The sequence below is a fragment of the Stigmatopora argus genome, chromosome 6 (assembly GCF_051989625.1).
Source record: "Stigmatopora argus isolate UIUO_Sarg chromosome 6, RoL_Sarg_1.0, whole genome shotgun sequence".
NCBI classification, from domain to species: Eukaryota; Metazoa; Chordata; class Actinopteri; order Syngnathiformes; family Syngnathidae; genus Stigmatopora; species Stigmatopora argus.
In genome coordinates this window covers 6668948-6690697 of record NC_135392.1, presented here as the reverse complement: position 1 = coordinate 6690697, position 21750 = coordinate 6668948, and the positions used below count along the sequence as shown (strand labels likewise).

At 38.2% G+C, this 21750-nt stretch overlaps 1 protein-coding gene across 1 annotated transcript; it reads left to right on the top strand.

The window, feature by feature from the left end:
* Positions 1-531: 531 nt before the first annotated feature.
* c1ql4b (complement component 1, q subcomponent-like 4b) lies at positions 532-20268 on the top strand. Its single transcript, XM_077602939.1, has 3 exons — positions 532-840; positions 1227-2375; positions 18370-20268. Exons 2-3 carry the CDS (start codon positions 1836-1838, stop codon positions 18547-18549), a joined length of 720 nt encoding a protein of 239 aa, XP_077459065.1. The 5' UTR covers positions 532-840; positions 1227-1835; the 3' UTR covers positions 18550-20268.
* The last annotated feature ends 1482 nt before the right edge of the window (positions 20269-21750 follow it).

Sequence of the window (21750 nt, the reverse complement as noted above, 5' to 3'; positions counted from 1 at the left end):
TTAGAGTGTTCAAACAGCCTACTATGTATGTTTTGGGGATGTGGGAGGTGGGTTTTCTCTGGGTACTCCACTTTAGAGGTGCTCCTAGGTATGAGTGTGAATGGTTGTCCGTCTCCACCAATTCACGGTGTCCCCCCATAGTGCCTGAAGTCAGCTGGGATAGTCTCCAGCACCCCCCACCGCCCTTGTGAGGATAAGCGATACATAAATGATCTGAAGTTATTAAAATAAACAAATGTGTTTGGATTTGGACACACCAATGGCACTGAAAGATGAGGCTTCACAGCCAGTCCTCCCAGATTAAACGAATTGGACGTTCGTGGACGTCAATGGCAGACAATGACTCAACCTTATCATTCGTCAGGACGATCTGTGATTAAACTTTCCAGATCCAGTCATTTGATTTGAGAAAAGGTCACATGTATGCGCGCGCGTGTAGGCGCGTGCGAGTGATGGAGGAGAAGGATGGAAGGAAAGAAGGAGGAAAGGAGGAAGGTGCGAGGAAAGGAAAGGGAGGGAGTCGGAGTCGGTCGGTCGGACGAAGACGACAGAGGAAGGAGATAAAATACAACAAGTGAGGGAACTGTTGCTCGGACGAGAGCTCGCGGTGCTGCTCCTGATGCTGAAGTCTCCTTAACTTAACTTAGCAGACTAAAAAGCAGTCGCTCGGACCACCTGCTTTTCCAAAAGTGACGCACGTGATCACTTCTCTGTATTTTTTCTTCTTCTCCCAAATGCTTCATATTAAGTGCTTCGCCGTAACTTCAGTCGGAGAACTCGTTGTTTCAGGTGTTTTCTTTCCTTCCAGCGCTGTGAGGAAACTGAACTGAAAACTGAACGGTGAGTTTATCTTTATTATTTTATTATTATCATTATGAATGTCCTTAATGTGGCGCACGATTCAAACGGGATGAACTTTAGTCAACATTCTGCCATTTACAATTTCGAGATTTTCTGTCTGAGTTTGTTGAATGTTACTGAATAAAGTGAAAAATGACTGAAATATTAATATTGCTTCTACAACAATAATGATTTAAACATATTTTGTTAAGCTTTGGAATTGGAAAAAAATCAATACCTGTGCATGTTTTTAAGGCACCATCTAAATGTTTGATCCACAATTACAAAACATACAAAAGAAATGATATTACTATTGGAGTTAATAGTGATTATTTTTTTTATGGCTTCTTATTAACAATGCGTGTGTGAAATGTTCTTCCCTGCAGATCGTAAAGATGGTCTGCGCTGTGATGTTCAAAACGGCTTTGAGACAAACACTTTCACAAGTGCTGCCTCGTTACTCAATATCTGGCTGTTTATGAGCCGTGCGAGATTCTTTCAAGCAACGCTGACAGCCCGTCAAGCTAAAAAACAAACCAAGCAAAAATTAGGGTGGACTAAACGAGCGCACTTTTGTCAGTTTCCAGCGGACGGCCGAGTCAACGCCATTTCACAAATGCGGTGGGTGAGATGAACCCCAGTGGGAATACTGTTGACCCCACCTGACAGCTCTCTGCTTCAGCATACCAGAGCGTTGTGGCCTGAAACAAAACGGCAACAATTAAGGAGTTCTTTTCTGATCGGAAATTGACTGCGCTTATAAAGAGGAAAAAAAGTCAACATAAATGTACTGACAGGGGCAAGCGTCTGCCCCAATATACCAGTCCCGCGTACAACGGGCGTGCACGTCCAAAATTCCTTCGGTGACGTTCCACCCAGAGTTCAGCCTGGCCGGCACAACCATTCCGGTCAAGGGGGAGGAGGACTTCCTCACGCTGGCCGCCTCCCGCCTGAGCCGCAAGAAACGCGTGATCGGGGCTGGAATCGGCGTGGCCATGGTCCTGGTTCTGCTGGTGGCCATCCCCCTGCTGGTTCACACCACTAAAGGGGGCGCTTCTGGAGGCGGGGGCACGCATTACGAGATGCTGGGGAGTTGCAAGATGGTGTGCGACACGTTCACCCCCCCTCAAGGAGAGCTGACGGGCTCCTCCCCGCAGCCCCCGGACTTGGCCAACCGTAGAGGCAAACAGGGTTTTAGAGGAAACCCGGGGCTTCCGGGTCCCCCGGGCCCTAAAGGTCCGCCCGGAGAACCCGGTAAACCCGGTCCACCTGGGCCACCGGGGCCTGGGCCGGGTGGCTACGGCCCTTCCTTGTACACTCCCAAAATCGCTTTCTACGCCGGCCTGCGGAAACAACACGAAGGGAGTGAGGTACTGAAGTTTGACGACGTGGTGACCAATGTGGGGAACTACTACGAGCCCAGTACGGGCAAATTCACCTGTCCTCTGCCCGGCATTTATTACTTTACCTACCACGTCCTGATGAGAGGAGGGGATGGGACGAGCATGTGGGCTGACCTCAAGAAGAATGGGCAGGTGAGTGTATGTGATGTCACTGATCATCTCAATGATTGTCCTATTGTCCTGATCATACGTCATGTTTAGACTATCAACTATGTAGCTGCATCAGTACAACTTGATTGGTGATATTTACCAAAGTTGGCAATGATAGTCTCTTGTGAGTGCGTGGAAGATTTTTTGTTTTGTTTTCATGCAAAAAGCAAACTGCAATTTATAAATCATCAAAATTAACAACCAAGGTAGTGCAGGCCTCTTATTCAAGAATGTTTTAAGTGATATAAGATAACAAAAGCCCTTATTTGGGGGTAAAATGTGTTTTCCATTATCTTTCTAAAGGTGATATGGAAGTTATCCCAACCGAGGTCCAGCAAAAAGCTGTTGACACTCTTGACCTAAAACCCCTCGTCACCGTTTATTTCAAAACCCTTGTGTCAGAGGCCCATTCAAGGCCTGACACCACATCCAGGCCACTGCATCATTTCATTTGCGCCACTAAAGCAAGTCATAAGTAGCTTGTCCACTTCATGCCCTCTTAATTTGGATTGAAATGTGTAACAAATCACAAGTCACATATTGTACACTTTTAAAAGATTTTTTTTTAAAACAAATTCTTGTCAGATGAATTGAAAACAAAATGCATTTTTTGTCACTTATTTTAATGACTTGAAATTTAACATTCAATTAGTCATTTAATATAAACAAAACATGCCATTTGAGAAAACATACTTTAGACATGACCCATGATAACAATGAGTTCGACATGCTCAAGCTCTAAAATATGTTTCCTCTGTGTTTATTCTTCAAGACAATTTCCCATCCAAATACACTAGTAGCCTGAATTTACATCAATATAAATGCCATTTAAAAAATGATCCAAAACACTGAAAAGGTATACCTTTACATTAAGTCCATGTTTTTTTTGAGAGATATCAAATGAACACAATCATTTTGAAATAATGATAAATATATCTGATTCACATATTCGTCTGTTTTTATGGTCCTGTTATTCATGCTTGAATGTAATTTATGTACAGTGTGTAGTGTATGCATGCATCCGCAACATACATATTAATGTATTTTTTTAAGAAGTCCTAAAAGTAAAATATAAAATAGGTTGTTCATTTGAGGATTATAATAAGCTTGTATTGTGTATACCCTCACTTTGAAAACATTACTATTATGTCATAAAAGGGAAAGTAAAAATAACAGCAATTTAAATTTTCATAATAAGTGACACATTACATAAGCTCGAGTCTTACAGCTCTGAATATGAGTTTAAATATGTAATTTGCATTATTCATAGTATCTTTCCTTATTCTTCTACTCTCATATTATCCCTAACTACCAATGTTGTGACTTTTTACCTTGGAAAAAGTGTCCATAATTAATGAGAAATCAAAAGTCATTGAGTGAACCTATCCTAAAGTATCCTGTAAACTTCACTTTGCCTTTTTTAGTCTGTGAGGTGGCCGGTTTCTCATATGTTTTGATATGATATTTTTTTGCGACATTTTTCCTCACTGGATACATAAAAAGTCCAAATAATTATACGAATCCCAAATAAGGAGAGTAGAGCTGTGATTGACAGGCCAGCGATCAAGGGGATATCAATTCTCCATGTCTTAGTGGAACAAAGCCAGCATGCAACAGTTGGCAACTGGCCTCCGCGGTACTGCGACTTCGGCGCTAATAAATAAACAAGTAGCCCACAAATGTCTCGCAAAACCCTTGAATGCTTCCATCTGGAAATCGCTGACAAGCTTGGCACACTAAACCCTCACAGTCTCGAGGAGCCGTGATTCTGACAGACGTTGGAAAATAAAAGAGTGACATCTTGGGGATTACCAGAAGAAGAAAAAAAAAACAACAAGTATGCTTTGCATTGTAACAGGCCAAGTCAAACTATCGCTGTTTGATGACTTAGTACATCATTTACTTTGTGCACCAACTCACAGCAGCTGCCAGGCTGACGGGTTCTTGTTCATCGCTCCACTGATTTACATAGTTGAACAAGAAAAAGAGGCACAAGAAATTAGCGTCTCCACTGTTTCACTGTTTGCATACATTGTGAAGTAGACCATTTTACAATTCAAAACAGCTGCTCATTAAAGCAGGGTTGGATACTATTGGGGGTTCGATCTGTTTTTTTCTTCCTGGTTTCATCATGCTAGATCTTTTTAAAGGAATACTTTTTCTCAATTTGTAAAACCCAAAGGCTTTCACTTAACTCTCTGGATGCCAGTGATGACGATAGGCGACCGATCCTTTTGAACTGAGAGTGTCGGGAGTGAATGATCATGTTTCAGTGCCGTCGCTGGCGATAGATGTCCAATCCATTGGAAGTGGGTGGGGCTGGCAGTGAGTGATCACTGCTGTCAAAACCAAAAATTTGATTAAAATAAGAAAGGATGAATGACAGAATGGCGACTTAACTACTAATATCTAAATGTTTGCTTTACAAGCCTGGTTCTGCAATCTTTGGTTTAGCTCACCAGGATTTTTCTCTATCCCAAATTTAAATTTATTGTTTCAATCAATGAGGACCACTTTGTTTCAATCAACAAAACCCTGATAATTCCTGTAGAAACAAATATTTTTGTCAGATTTCTACCCGATTTTTTTTTAAATCAATTTTAGGGCCACCTCTTGACCAGCAGCTCGAAATATATAGTCGTTCTTCTTCTACCATAATAACCCCTCATGGCAAATTAATAATAAAAATACCTACAGACAATGAATTATAGGAACAAGCTATAAAAAAAACAGTTTCCTGCTGAAAAAACGAGTCTAAAACTAAAGAGATTTAGGATTGCATTTTTTTTGTATTGGGTTTTTGGTTGCTAACCTCTGTAAATAGTTCAACATAATTTCCAGGTGTACAATATGATCTACCACAGTGTTAAATAAAATCAATGTAGGGTTTATGTTTTTTAAGAGCGAAAGCTTATTTCTATACAGTCAATTGAATTACAAAAAAATACATGCAGTCTACTCGGCACAAAATAACCACCATAAAGCTATTCATATCTATATCTCTCAATGTCTATATAAAGCTGGGCCCTAAAACTTTTCCACCAAGGGCCAAAGTGGTTGCTGGATTTCATTCCACCTGAACAAGATGATAAAAGTGTCATCTGTTCAGCAGACACTTCATTGGTAAAACAAACTGTCTTTGTGTGATTGGTTGGAATAAAGACCAGGACCCACAATGGCCCTTGATAACTGGTTTGAAGACCCCCAATTAAAGCAATCCCTTGGTATGGATATTCTAAATAAATGATTATCTTATCAGCAAGCTCTGCATAAGTCTGGCAACGATCCTGATCATTGGATTCAGGTGTGTGGGGAGGGAGATTTGGAAAACTCGCTGGAAACGATTGGATTGGATTTGAGGACCCAAGAATTGCCTCTAAAAAAAACTCAAACTAAACTTCTGGCATCAAACAAAGCCTTTGCAAATCCAACTAAAAACAAGACTTAAAGCCAAATAATTAAACTCAAGCAAACAAAGTCGTCTGAAACGTAAAACTCAACACTTCCAATGCTTACAGTTCTCACTAACCAGACTTTACTCTTGATGCCAAACGTTCTTGCTTAAGCCACCTGTCTTTTTGCTCGTGAAACAAGTTCCTCTTTCTAACTCCCTTCTGTTTTCTCATGTGCTCCCAGGTTTTGCGTTTACGATCTTTGATACAAACGTCACGAGCTTGTCATGTCCAATGCTTTACTACCTTCTGTCTGCACACAATGCCTGGAATCTTCAGTTTTAAAGACAGCGGACTAACTTCATTGACATTTGTGTATCGTCATAAATAATGTCCATGTTATAATAGCACATGTAGGTAATAAGGTATTGGAAGCACTTCCCATAAAGCCAGAAGAAACATTTCAATCTTTTTATATGCTTCATACATCAGCTATGACGAATCACAAATTCCTCATACTGATGAATGGTAACCCTTTCATCACTAGAAACCTATTGTTTCCATTAAAAGAATAGTGAAGAATAGTGTCAAATTTTAAAAAGGGGTCTTAAAAAAGCAAGTGGCTATTCACTCATATTCCTGCATCTCTTAACATCAAAGACATTATACATTTATTTTTGGCACAATTCCGATCATTTCATTACTGATTGCTGTATTACTGATATAGCAGAGTGTGACGACCAACCCTGCTCTGACACTTGCCCTTTTTAATAAGACACTGGTTTAGTCTATTAATCATCTTCCTCATAAATGACATCTGATCATTTCATTACTGATATAGCAGAGTGTGACAACCAACTGTTGTAACGTCCAACCCTGCTCTTCCGTCATGTAAAATAATAACTAAATGTCTTAAAAGGCTCGGAGGATAATACTTTACCAATCATAAATCAAACACTTGCCCTTTTTAATAAGACACTGGTTTAATCTATTAAAATGGGGAAAATCAGGAAATGTAATATGCATCTATACTCTTCATTTGAATTTGATCCTAAAACAGAAAGTCGGCACTCATGATTTACTTTCCCGGGCCACACAAAATGATGCGGCGGGCCAGATTTGGCCCCCGGGCCGCCACTTTAACACATGTGCTCTAGACACTGTAGAACTCGCCATATCCACGATGGTCCCCGAGAATGAGGCGCTTGCAGTGGCGGTCCTCAAGGAGCTTCAGCAAGCCACAACAACGTGCTGAACCGAATCGTTATAATGACACTTTTTGTATAATCAATCACAGTGTTGTCACCAAGTGGTATTCTTTGCGATGTAATATTGATATATCAATTCTGTTCTGAGTTATGTTGGGCCATGTGAACTCATTGGCTGCCATTGATGACAAAAGCAATCATTCCATCCTGTCAGACCCTTCCAGTTTACATAGATTGGACAACTGACGTCTTCAAAGACAACCAATTGGCTAATACTCGCATCTTGCAACAATTAATATTTTGGTATAACGTTGAAGCTTTACTGGATCCAGTGCCAGCCTGAAACCAAGATTTATGAGAGCAATAAAGTCCGTTAAAAAAAAGTTATTCATTTTTCATGGATTTGACAAGCTGTCCATAAAGCACAGAGTAAAGAGGGAGGGCAGTTCAATTCCACATTAAATTAGGAGACTTCAAATTGGCATTCCTGTCGTCTTCGACTGTTAAATCTTTCATAGCCTTTAGATGAGATCTTCTCCACTCAACCTGTGCCCCTCCTTACAATACCCTTTTACAGCCCCCTCTGCCTATTGACTCTTTCCCCATTAATTATCTTTTCCATCAACTAAATTATTTAACCCAATTCAGCGCTGATCTTTTCGTCCAATTTTAGAGTCTATTTCTGAGAACCTGTGAGGTCAAAAGGCAAACCCTTAAAAACTTGTTCAACTAAATAGAAGCGATTTTCACAGGGTATTGTATATTGTACAGATGTTAAAATAGTATTCCAAAATGGGCATATTTGTCTATTAAATTTGATATTTCCAATTACTACTAGATTATGTGAAAAAAGTACAAATACATTACGAATACTGAAATAATAACTGTACTTTTTTTGACTTTACTTTTAAAATTTATCGTAATTTTGTGAGTATAGAGTGCAACTGATTAGAAGTCATATGACTAAATTTCACAAAATTTAGCTAAAAAATCCATATACATTATACGTGCCACCTAACTATAAGCTCATTCCTTCATTTTATGAACCACCTTGTCCTCACTAGGGTCACGGGGGTTGCTGGAGGACACCTTGAATTAGTGGTCAGCCAATCGCATGGCACAACCAGGAGACAAACAATCATTCACACACCTAGGGGCAATTTAGAGTGTTCAATCCGCCTACCATGCATATCTTTGGAATGTGGGAGGAAACCCACACAGGCCCAGGGAGAACTTGCAAACTCCACAGAGGTGGACCGAGCTGGATTTGAACCCAGGGCCTCCACTGTGAGGCTAACCACTCATCCGCCGGGCTGCCCTAACTATAAACTGTACATTCATAACATGTATAATTATATTTAAAAAGTCCCATTCGTGTTTGTCGAGGCAGTCTGACACCTTAAAAAATAAAAGATTATATCAAAACACATTTTTAAAAAAACTTGACCTATCCTTACACTGTCTTCTGTAATGAAATCAAGCATCGGACAGAGACTTCCTCATAAATGACATCTGATCATTTCATTACTGATATAGCAGTGTGACAACCAACTGTTGTAACGACCAACCCTGCTCTTCCGTCATGTAAAACAATAGCAAAATGTCTTAAAAGGCTCGCAGGATAATACTTTACCAATCATAAATCAAACACTTGCCCTTTTTAATAAGACACTGGTTTAATCTATTAACAATATAAAATGCCAAAATCCTATTCGCTACAGTTATAACACTTCTACGCTATACAAAGTTCATACAAAGGAGGACAAGGGTAAAACAGGAAATATTGACAGCCTCGTATACACAATGTAATGTTAGCTATTGGCAAATGGGCAGGTTTAACTTATTAACGATGCAAATTGTGGCATCGTATGTCTTGCATTTTGCCTTTCTGCGTTCTCCATTGGACTGCAGTTATTAAAAAGAAAAATGGATTACTCTAGGTCAGGGGTGTCAGACTCGGGTTGGTTCGCAGGCCACGTTAACGTCAACTCGATTTCATGTGGGCCGGACCATTTTAGATAAACTTAGATAGACTTTTTATAAATGGATTAAAAGAACTGAATTAAGCCCTGAATATTCAGTTTTTTATAGATCTACAACAATGTTTATGTTAGCTTTTTTTATATATATTTTTAGATTTTACAAAAGGATTTTTTAACTAAAAACACAGAAAAAATTGATTAAAAAATTAGAAATAATTGATTTAAAATGGGGAAAATCAGGAAATGCAATATGCATTTATACTCTTCATTTGAATTTGATCCTAAAACAGAAAGTCGGCACTCATGATTTACTTTCCCGGGCCACACAAAATGATGCGGCAGGCCAGATTTTTAGACACGAGTTTCCCTGTTGTTTTTTTGAGCAAATTACAGTAATAGTATCAGTCACAGTATAAGGAATGAAAACATGTGCATGTATTAATAGTATCAGACTGGTGATGATCAGCGAGTAAGACACCAGTGAGAGAAAAAGGGGTGCAAAGACAGGCAGCAGTCAGACCCATGTGCCAGGTAGGAGATGGATGGATTTCCTCATGAGACTGGACAGTGGAGGAGAAAGAGGGCACACGAATATCCTCCAAAGGATAAAGTTGAGATATAAATGAAAAAAAAACTAAGTGATTGCTACATCCAAGTTGACTTTTGAAATCTCAAGTGGAGGAAATTCTCCTCACCTCTTGTCTCCCATAATTCAAGATTCAGAAAGGTGTGGAGGAAGACGACCTTTTCAATTGATATATAATTCACCATCCAGTTGTACTTTGCCCTTTACACTGATGAGCACAGTGCGATAATAAGAATATTTATGGCTGGTCCAAAATGGGCGCACAAAATGCCCGCAAGCGTCCGTCCCCTGCCATGTTTCGATCAGAACGTGGCCGCGGCTAGCCCAAAAATGCATCTTTGCTGTTGACATTGAGTGACCTCATTATGTGGCTATGGCAACAGGTTGGATCAAACATGTACAGCACAAGGAGAGTGCTGGATAAACCGCCTTTAATAAGGCAGCGGCCTTATTAAAGTCGACAAAACGCTCTGACGCGCTTTCCAGGGAGCCTCCGGCTTAACAATGCAAGGTGTAAAAGTTGGAGGGAAAGAAAAAGATTGGGGATAATATATGTGCCTTGTCTCTACTGCAGGTGCTTTTAAAAAAAGACTCATTATTTCTTGTGAGATCATATATGTAAAGGCTTGCCTTCAAAAGTGCACAAATGGTGAAAGAAACATTTTAATGGCCTTCGCTGTAGTTGGATACTTAGTACAGTTTGCAGAACTGTAAGTAAATACAAATTTAATCTTATAGCTCTTATGTTATCAAGGTTTTAATTAGTCATTATTTTGAATTAATTGTTGATTAATAATAATAATCCTGATATTCCTATATCAACAAAACCTGGCCGAAAACACTCAAAGAAACCACACAGAAATGGAATAATGTATTCATGACATAGGATTTAATTCGAGAGAAAAATATTTTGAAAATTGTTGTTGAAATGAAAATAGAGATGTGAAATAAGATTTTTTTTCATTCATTCATTCATTTTCTGAAGCCCTTTATCCTCACTTTTAAAATATGTTGAATTCATTTTTTTTATATACAGAGGACAATACAATTGTTTTTAGACCTAAAATTTCAAATTAGTTTTAAGTTGCCATCATTTTTATTAGTGGTCTACTCAGAAATGTTACTTTTAATGTATCATCATTAAACAACTTAATGAAATACTTTTTTCATTTTTTCCTGAAAAGCTCAGGATACGGAATTGAATGTAATTCAATTCCTTCATTTTTAAAACAATGTTAAAATGTCATCAAGTTTCTCAAAATGAAAATTTCTCCATAAAGCAATTATGATGCTCTAAAAATATTTAGGCAACAAAAAAATTGAAAATTTCTCCACAAAGAAATTATGATGCTCTAAAAATATTTAGGCAACAAAAAAATAATCTTAAATAACAGTACTAATTATTCCAACTTATGTCCAGACTTTTTCTATTACATGCCAATACCTTTTCTTTTACGCTCAAAGGTCTCCAGTTCCAACCAATTAGAGACCTTCTAATCAACACCAAGGGTCTTGAGTGTCAGTAAAATATTGTATTTATATGCCAATTAGTGGGAGCAGGAAGGGCTCCTTGTCAACCTGCATAATGGAATCAGGAACCTCTGGCTGGTACATGTAGGTAGAGGCAAGAAGAACATGACACCTTTAACCAGAAAAGAAGAGGGGGGAAAAAACGTTCAATTGCCCTTCTCTTCTAGTTCATACCCAACATTCCCTGTGGTGAGTTTAAGAGACCGCCGTCTCAATGGCCTCGCTCTGCTCTGAAAGGTCCGTACATCACAGTGAACGAATCCTGTCACTTTTATTACTGCAGCATTAAAAAGCAGTGTGAAACAAAACAATAGCAGAAAATGTCATTCTTTGTGGTTCTTCACCGCAACCAAGTGAAAAATATGCAGGCTTTAAATTATTTCTTTTTTAAAATTATTTGTCTACAAATACAGAATTTGATCCCTAGCCACACTCGTGAACCTACCCTCCCAACAATGTTCCCTCTAAGCTGCGCGCGTGCGCAATTGCGCACTACTCTCGTCTTCTCTGCGCACAGCAAATCATATGGAGCGCACAAAATAAAATCCCAATTTTTTTTACCTGTGAGGCCGACGCGCGAACCACTCATCCGCCGGGCCGCCCACTCATAGATAATAATCATTACATTTTATTATTACAAAATCATTTATGTGTATTAGACATGCACCTGCTTATGGCAGGTGTGATACTGGTGTGTGCCCATAGCGAGCAATGATGATGTTGCTCACACCGGTACTCAGTGTGCTCAGGGAGGTTGTCATTCTGCCCAGACAAACAAAAAATTAGAGGGAACATTGCCTGCCAATAATGTTATTTATTTATTTTCAATGAGCTACCATCGTCCGATAATCAGTCTTTTATTCCCTTTATTTTGATTCATTTACCATATCAAGTATCTCCCCCCAAGATTTTGCAGTTCAGCGTATGGAAGCACTGCCTTTTTCCCCAAAGTAAAGTGGATGACGAAAATTCTAAATAAGCTTCAGATGCACAGACCACTGTTAACTAATATCTGTGTTAACCGCACATAAACTCACTCAAGAATATATGCATGAATTGAACCCTAAGGATACAAACATATGTGAATCTGAACATGCCCAAATAACTGCAAAGCTACTTAATATCGGACCTTCTGACATCCTGAAAAAACATTAGTGTGTTCTGTATTACTTTTAAAAATAGACTTGGAAAATTAGACAATAGAAAGAAATATCAGGCAATATTTCTTACATTGAAATTATCTTCTACTAGTTTGCAAGCCAGCCTGCTTGTAAATTGGAAAAGTGGATGGAGAGTAACCGTCTTCATTGTCCCACGGGGTCTCCCCTCCCGGCGGCGGGGGGATCAAGTGAACCAACCTGGGGCTCACTGACAGAAATCTACTTGCTTGTCACTATTACGCAGGACTGCTGCTTACAATAATCCTGATTTGCCTTTCCTCACTTGTTTTTGCTTTCCGTCCAAGCATTCTGTGCACACTTTAAGGAAACAAACACTTTCACTGTGATTGTAAGTGGCAGCTGAGAGTTAGATTCATTTGTGCTGAGAAGAGAAACACAATTCTCTTGACAGAAATTATGTAGATGTGGAAGGGGGGAAAAAAGTCCAATTCATTAAACATATGAAAACAACAATGGCAATTTAAGAACAAGTCTTTAGAGGTGAGCTTTCTTCACACTCAAATAAAATGTTTCAAAGATATAAACTGTGAACCTCAAAATGAAGAAGTATGTAGAGTACTATATTACTTGAGATCTTTCACTTTTCAATTTAGGCATACAGTAAAAAAAAACAAGGAACTTGTATCAACATATGCAGAATCAGAATTGTAAAATCTATTGCAATAACTCCTTTAATTTTGCATAAGAATAAACTTGGATGGATGAAAATCTGTGGTTTATGGATAGTGTAAGAGCTTAAAATAACTCTAATCTAATTTCTCTACTTAGAAAAGGGCCAGATGAATTAATCATAAAAGTAGGGGGAAAAACACATTAAATGTCAGCATCTCCACTGACCGAGTCGAGGGCAACAAACTCCGTGTCTCCAAGAAAGTCAACCATAAAAAGCCATAAATAACAAGGTGTCCTTTTAGGCCAGCTAATATAATGAGATGATGTTCATTTTTTAAAAGGCCATTTCAATGAGATGCCATTAATATCATCGCTTGGCTTGGCTACTAGACACGCACCGTTCAAGTCAGCATATGATGATAGTCATTTTTACACCATTAAAAATCAAAGCATGCATAAAATGTAATCTATTCTTTTTGAAAGGGCATTTCCAAAAGCGTTGTTTTTGAAAGAACCGCATTGAACACCATCCCTAAAATTTCACCATTCACTTCATTTTTAAAATGCAAAAAAAGAAAAAAAATCATACTTGGGAGTGTTTGTAATATTTTGGTCACAACAAACATTTTACAAACCGCTGTGGTCAAGAATCAAACTAATTTTTTAATCCGTTATCTAGAGTAGGGGTCAAGAACAACACAAAGCAAGAGGATGACTATCTGATAATTAAGCACAATCATCAAAATGACAAAAAGGCACTAAGAGTGAACTGAAAGAGAGCATTTAGGGGGGAATAAATTTAGTTTAGTTTTCTGACAATCATTTGTTATATTTTTATGTAATTTTCACACAAAGACGACCATTGAGAAAAGAAAACTTACTGTATTTTGCGTACTATAAGGCCCATATTCAATGAATTACCTATTTTAAAATTTGTTTCATAAATAAGGTGCCATAGTAGTAGTAATAGTAGTGTAGTAGTAGCAGTAGTGTAGTACTACTACTACTAATAGTAGTAGTCGTAGTAGTAGTTGTAGTAGTAGTATTAGTAGTAGTCGTAGTAGTCGTAGTAGTAGTAGTATTAGTAGTAGTCATCGTAGTAGTAGTAGTATTAGTAGTAGTAGTATTAGTAGTAGTCATAGTAGTAGTAGTAGTAGTAGTAGTGGTATGGTGCTAAATGGAATTTTGTGCCATGATAAACTAATTTTGATCCAAATGTAAAGCGCATCGGATACAAAGCGCACTGCCGGCTTTTAAGAAAATTGAAGTCTTTTGGTTGCGCCTTATCGTGCGCAAAATACTGTAACTGAAATTTGACTGGGATTGAAAACACAGAGGAAGCAAAAGTTAATTTGAAATAGTTTTGTATATACTTGTAGCACGCTACAGCACCCATCCGCCTGCAACTCAGCTAAGAGTATCAGGGGAAAGGTACCGCTCTACCATGGAGACAGATGTTGGATGTACAAGATGTCAGAATCTCTTTCCTTTTTTAGTTCTCCAAACAACCATTAGGCCTCCTTGGGGGAATTGTTCTGTCCCTTCCCAGCAAAAAAAAAAGTCTCCCTAAGAAAATATAACAATAAAAAAGACACACGCCATATGTTCCCCAGCACTCTTCATTTCTAAAAATAAATAAATAAAATGGGTGAGAGCATTTCCTGTCGAGGTATGGGAAATGTCTTTTTTGTACCTCCTGCTAGTATTTCAGGGGTCTATTTGACCATTGCAGCCTATCCCACATTTATTGTGATTGTATAGCGTTACTGAGGGGTTGGAGCTATTAGGCGCCGAGCTGCCATGGCTGTCCAACTACCAATTATCCAAGCCTGCAAGTGTGTATAGACTACCCTGATGCATCTGCACATTGTAAGGAGTGGTTTGTGTGTGTGTGTGTGTGTGTGGGTGGTGGTAGTGGGGCGAGAGGGGGTGCTGTGGGCCCCAGGAGACCTGCCACAGCAGCACGCCGTTAATCAATCCGATTTAGACTGGACAGGGACATGCTTAGTCTCTGTTCCCCCCAAAACCTCCACTGCGAAGAGCGAAAATGTGTGCGTGAGCGGCATCCCACTGAAGCGTAACGACACAAAAAGATGGATAGATGAGCCCGGAATGAAGAGGGAGCGACGGTGGTGCAAATGGGTGAGGCGAGGTGTGGAAGATCAGACAACAATTAGTGAGCTGGTGTGCGTTGAATGAAAACAAAGAAGGTGTATTGATTTGTTTCTGTCTAACCAAGCAGAATCAAATTACTTACATTTTTTTAAATAGAGGAATTGGCTTCACGGCAGAATCGATTGGGTAATGACTTAAAATGACAAAATGAGAAGAGGAAGCTAATTAGAATTTTCTTTGTAATCACATGAAAGTCAGAAAAGCTTAATGACTGCTGGACATGAGCCAAGGTTTCATTGGATGTATTTCCCAAATTAGGCAAGTCGGGTATTTTTAAGTTTGGGGAACACCATCATAACAAGAATTTATGAGTGGCATAACTTCAATAAGTATGTTTTTGTTTATGATGAGATCATTTGAGTTGAAATATTTCTGAGAACAAACCTACAGTGGTGATTAAAAACAAAGCAGACAATTGTTTTACTTCTGGCTACTTTTACTTTTACACAAATCCCAAACCCTGCATGGTCATTTCAGGCTGTCATTCCGTGCCGTTTCCAGGGGGTCCTTTGACGATCGCCTCAGGAGGTCATGCCCTCCGTTCCGGGTGGCGTCGACTCTTGTTTTATTTGACCCTTTACGTCATTTGCCGAGGCAAGTAAAGATATGTGCTGAGACCAAACAAAGCTCAACAGTCTGCCCCAGCTTTTTTCCTATTCAACCTTGTTAGTAATGCTTAGGCAGAAATATGCACACTCTTCATTAATTCAGCTAGAATTTGATTATCTAGTGACCCTTAAATATGTGATTCCTTCGCCTTGTTAATTACACTAGCTTCTGGTGTTAAAAAGTTCTCCCCCTGATCTGAAAAAACACAAGAGGTGTAGTCTTTTAGTCTTTCTTTCTACAATTGCCCCTCCATTGGCTGGTTACCAGTTAGTCATTCAATGTCAGCTAGGATAGACTTCAGCTCCATGTCATCTTAAATTGGATAGGTGGCTAAAGAAAATGAATATGGATAGTTTGTTTTATGTGACCACCCCAACAAATGTTTTACTGGAATATGAACAGACTGATTATCTGAATTATTTCATTCCCTTTCGTCTATAATTAGACTGATACAGGTTGCTTGGTGCCAATGGTCCCACAGATCAAAATTTACATTCTAAATAAATATAGGCATAATTCATTTTCCTTTCAAAAACCTTAAGGTCAAAACTCATGTCATTTATCTAATCATAATTTTCAAGAGCCAAGCCATGAAGCACAAGACACGAATGAATTAGTATTAATCGTAGGTTGTTTTATTTTTTTAATGGCATCATTAATATGTATGCACTTTTATTTTCCCTCACAATTGTGTGCTTATGAGGCTGGCTACTCTCCCAATGATGAGGCAATTCATTATCCACAGATTTGCTTACTGAGTAAAACGGAACAACGGGACCACCTTTCAGCATGATGAATGCGGTTGTCCTATCTATTATCGCAGTGACAATTTTCCCACCTTGAAATGTGTTCAAATAAATCCTTGGCAGGAAATGTCTGTGATTCTTAGGAAGGAACAAACCTGACAAGACATTGAGCAGTTGCCTCTACGTTTGCGTCGCAGGCCTTGATGAAAGCTTTCCTGGCGAGTGGAGGCATCATTATCTGATACCTCATTAGCTCTCATTTGTTGGCAGTTGTGCAAACGTGATATGATCATCAGCTTCCTCGCTGGTAATTAATATGCTAGTGAGTTAAGATGAGGAATGTAACGTCACTCTGGAAGGGTCTAGTTAGATTCTTTGGCCGTAGAGTAGTGATTCAGTGGTCTGACTTTTGCACATGGCGTGAGGGGGTCTCATTTCCCGCTCAGTGTTAGTATGATGGTGAGTGTGAATCGTTTCCCGTCTTCTATTTTGTGGCCTTTCACTGACTGGCAATCAGTCCGAGCTGTAGTAACACTCCCTGACTCCTGAACAGGATATGTAACAAGGAAAATGACTGGAGAGAATTCTGAAGCACATTCCAAAGAGGAATTTGAAACTTGAAAAGCTTTAAAACTTTAAGTGTGTCATGATTTCCCTAAATATTTTTTTTTTATTCCATATATAAGATGATCTTATCAAGAGAAAAAGTGTCATTGTGTGATACCTGCAATGCTGTGTACTGTTATCTTCAATTTAGAATATGATTAGCTACAATGTTTTTGTATATTTTACGTATAATTAACATGTGTTCAAAGTGGCGGCCCGGGGGTCAAATCTGGCCCGCCGCATCATTTTGAGTGGCCCAGGAAAGTAAATCATGAGTGCCGACTTTCTGTTTTAGGATCAAATTAAAATGAAGAGTATAGATGAATATTACATTTCCTGATTTTCCCCCTTTTAAATCAATAATTGTAATTTTTTAATCATTTTTTTCTGTGTTTTTAGTTCAAAAATCCTTTTGTAAAATCTAAAAATATATTTTAAAAAAGCTAAAATAAACATTGTTTTAAATCTATAAAAAAACTGAATATTCAGGGCTTTTAATCCAGTTCTTTTAATCCATTTATTAAAAACAAATCTAAATATTATATCTAAAATGGTCCGACCCACGTGAAATCAAGATGACGTTAAAGCGGCCCGCGAACCAACCCAAGTCTGACACCCCTGATGTAAATAGTGGTGGTATTGAGATTTATTTTTTTACTAAACCAACCAACAGAGCATTTTTGAGAAATGTTTCATTTTGGCTTTTAGGGTTGTCATCAAACTTTTAAGATTTGCTGTAACTGATGCTTCTTTGGGCATCACAAAATCAAATACACAAAAAAGACACCGAAAAAGCACATAATAATGGTTTGAATATTGGAATATCATCAAAGTCCAATCGTACCACTTTTGGAAATCGGATTTTGAAAATTCCAATTTAATCCCACATGGTAATGCCTTGCATAGTTTCTTCCTGAAAAATTATATTGACACATTTTTAATTATAGTACTACAGATGTACATGACGATTTGCCCGTTGGGTGTGCAAGGTACAGATGTATACTCTTCTGTGACCTGATTCCACCTGGTAATATCGATTTTGTTTTGTTTTGATTTCCCCAAGAGAGCAATACTAGAGCTGAGATGACACTGCACCAAAATTCTTATATGGATTTAAAATTGCATTGTAACCTTGATATAGATGGAGCAGACTGCTATTTGTTTTCGATAACTTGAAAAATTGGAAAACACTCAAGCAAAAACACTTTACAGTTTGCAGTTAAGTTGCTCGTTTCTGTTTATTGTCGCAACACAAACAGGATGAATTTTCTCCTGTGTTATGCTTGCAACGGTGTTACTAACCACTCTCCTCTTTCCTCTTTCCCCCTATCTCCCTCCCATTTCCGTAGGTGAGGGCCAGTGCCATCGCCCAGGATGCAGACCAGAATTACGATTACGCCTCAAATAGTGTCATCCTGCACCTGGACGTGGGCGATGAAGTATGCGTGCAGCTGGACGGCGGCAAAGTTCACGGGGGAAACACCAATAAATACAGCACCTTCTCGGGGTTCCTCATCTACCCTGACTGACACGCTACCCTCATTAGTCGCCCTCTTCTATCTAACAGGCCCTGATTTTATCATGCCATTCGTCTTGCAAACCTAGAAGAAAACTTCTATTTAAAGAATGTCAAATTCTATTTGCATCCGTTTTACCTCAGACCGATACCTGGTTAGTTGTTATTCTGTATTATGAGAAGTATCTCATCTTAAGATATTTTTTTATTAGCAGGTTATGGCCTCCATGTGCCAATACATTTTTAATTAGAAATCACATTGAAACAAATTATAGATTGTTGCTGATAATGCATTTGAATCAGTTGCAAAAAAAGCGTGTATGTGCTGTATGTCTAAGATTGATTTTATTTCAATTCTGCATTTAAGTTTTCGTTTGACCTACTCAGTTGAATGTCACATTACTCAGAGCCTGTTGACAAAAAAGTCATAAATAATTCGACATTAAATATTTGGCTTTTGGGGATGACATGTTGATTTTCAAAATATCCTCACATTACATTAATATCAAGGCAAAATCTTGTGTTTTGGCATAAAATATAAAAATCTAAATATGATACAACATGTCTGTTAATTATTTTTGCATTTGACATTTTTGCCACAGTTAATATACGTACAAGAACAAAATGGTAAAATGGATCCAAGTTGCAGTTGTAGAGGGACTGAAAAAAACACATAAAAAAATCCACTTTTTATCAGTTGTTGTGGTGAATTTGTATCTTAAATGTATAAAAAGTTTGCGTGCCTTCACAATTTTAGCAAGATGGCAAACTTTTAAAGAATGACATGACTTTAGATCTCAAATGAGGTCCATGTTATGTATAAAAGATTCATATGAAACCCACTCCAAACAGAAGAATACAGAAAAATCTAAATAGTGTTTATTGTAGTTGTTCTACTGCAGCATATGTCACTTTGCTTAATGCTAAACTCAGCATGGTGTAGCAGCATTTGCCTTTTCATCAAAATCAAGCAATGTGAAAACCTGACTACCTAATTCATTCATTTTATTGGTGAATGTACTGCAGTGAAGGTGTTTTTTTTTCAATGCAGATGACCAATGTCGACATCCTGCGAGCATACACAAGGGTTGCCGTGCCTTACATGCTCTGTTTCCCTTTCATTTTCCATGCATGAGACTGTTTCACTTCTCAAGCCCAAGCTGTGCAGACAGACAAGCTCATCCTTCGGAATCTGACAGGGATTTTCCAAGGTGCAGTCCATGATAATGAAGTTTGAGACACATATACAGTACAAAACTCTTGAATGTATATGAATATAATTTGAGTCTGCAAACACGAGGAAAGAAGGGGTCTGTGGATGTGCTGGCAGGACAAGAGAAGCATGTCATAAAAACTTTGCATTAAGAAATACAGTATGCCAATGTAACTATAAATAATTATATGTAGCTATTAAAGTTTAAAAAAAAAGGATCATTGAAACATATGCATTATAGCACATCACGCACTGCGTGCCAGAGATTTTTCGGGCCCTGCGAGTGACGTTTGATAGCGTGACTTTGGATGTGGAGCTGTTTTGATGAAAGTCACCATTGAGGTGGTGTGACGTGGTGATATTCCTCTATAATGCCATTCGGCATCCAATTGTGTCTTTTGCCGCTGTCACCTATGTGTGCGCCCATCGCTCTTCTCTGTACTTTGTAAGCTTGGTTGTATGTGTGGCATTATCAACACTTAAACAACATGAAACATAATTAAAAAAAATTGAAACTACTATGTTTGTATCTCTGTACATTACAAAGTGAGGTTTGTCCTTTCTTTGCGCGATGCCATTTGATTATTGGGGATCCCCTGATAAAGAATAAAAGTTTGTCTGAATAAATTTACTGAAGAACAAAACAAAACATACAAACCAAAATTTAATTTGTAGAGCACTAAATATTTTTTTTTTCATTTTGTAAATATTTCTGTTTTTGTTTCACTGTTTGCTAGCTTTATTGTGGATAATTGAACAAAATAAGATCACACGGAGGACGCTGAAGCATTAAATGCTTTTAAATATTTAAGAGGAAAAATACTACAAAAAACATCATTCAAAACTATGTGAGCTGTGTGAAAAGTAATTACCTCGTATCAGCAAAAGCAAAGAGCACTCAGGTTTAGGCTAGAAATGTGTAAAAACACTATTACATTTACAGCAGGGTTTTTTTTTTTGCTAAAGTAGTCTTTGATATATATGTTAAACACTGCTTTTCACATTTTACAAATATGAGCAAATCATCCTAAAGCAAGAATTATCCATTAGGGTGTAAATCACCAATTTACAATAAAATACAATAACAATTATTTGGACAGCGATAAGTCTGCCACATTCAATTCAAGGTTATTCAAATGCTATGAACAATCAGTTCCATTTTAGCTAAAGTAATTTAAAAAAAAAAGTACTTTTCATTATTAATCACACATCAGAAATTTTAGGCTTTATTTTTAAGAATAAAAAGCTTTATATGCTGAGGACAGATGATACTTTGCGTCTTTTTTAAAATCTATCTAGCTGTCTGTCTATCCATATTTACTGCTTTTAAAGAATGAATGAGTGAATAATTCAACTCTATAAAATTAAAGTGCATATCTGGAGGTTTGCTTTCCTTTGGTTAGAAGGATCTTTTAATTAGACAGTTTGATTTTTTTTAAGATCACATTGAAGCTTGTTTGGCCTGTTTGAATAACCTTGCATTCATTCATTCATCATTTATACCGGCGGGCATCTTCTCAAAAGTTGCAGGGATTGCTGGAGCCTATCCAAGCTGACTTAACTCACAATCCTACTGCTATACTAACATACTAGTACCAACACCGCAATATGTAAATACACTTTGCCCTAATTCAGTTTAGTTCATTTCAGGCTTTTGCAGCATATGATTGAAAACAACTCACAAAGAAAAATGATAATCAAGAAATTCTCTTTAACCAAAATTAAGAGTGGATGCAGTACACCCGACTTGGTGAGGAGGTTTAAATGTAGTGCAGATGAGATTTTTTTAGTTGTTGGACATTGGGATGTGGAGTGTGTGGGTTGTCAGCCCCCACAACCCCTCTGCCTTACGCCCCCCGTGAGTCTCAATGCTCTCGCTCGCAGATTCCAGCGTTAAGCTAATTGGACAGGGAGTGAGGGTTGAGGAGGGAAGCATTCAGCCCTATTAGCAATTCCTCTGTGGCAACCTCATCCGAGAGGATCACAGACTCACAAATAGAT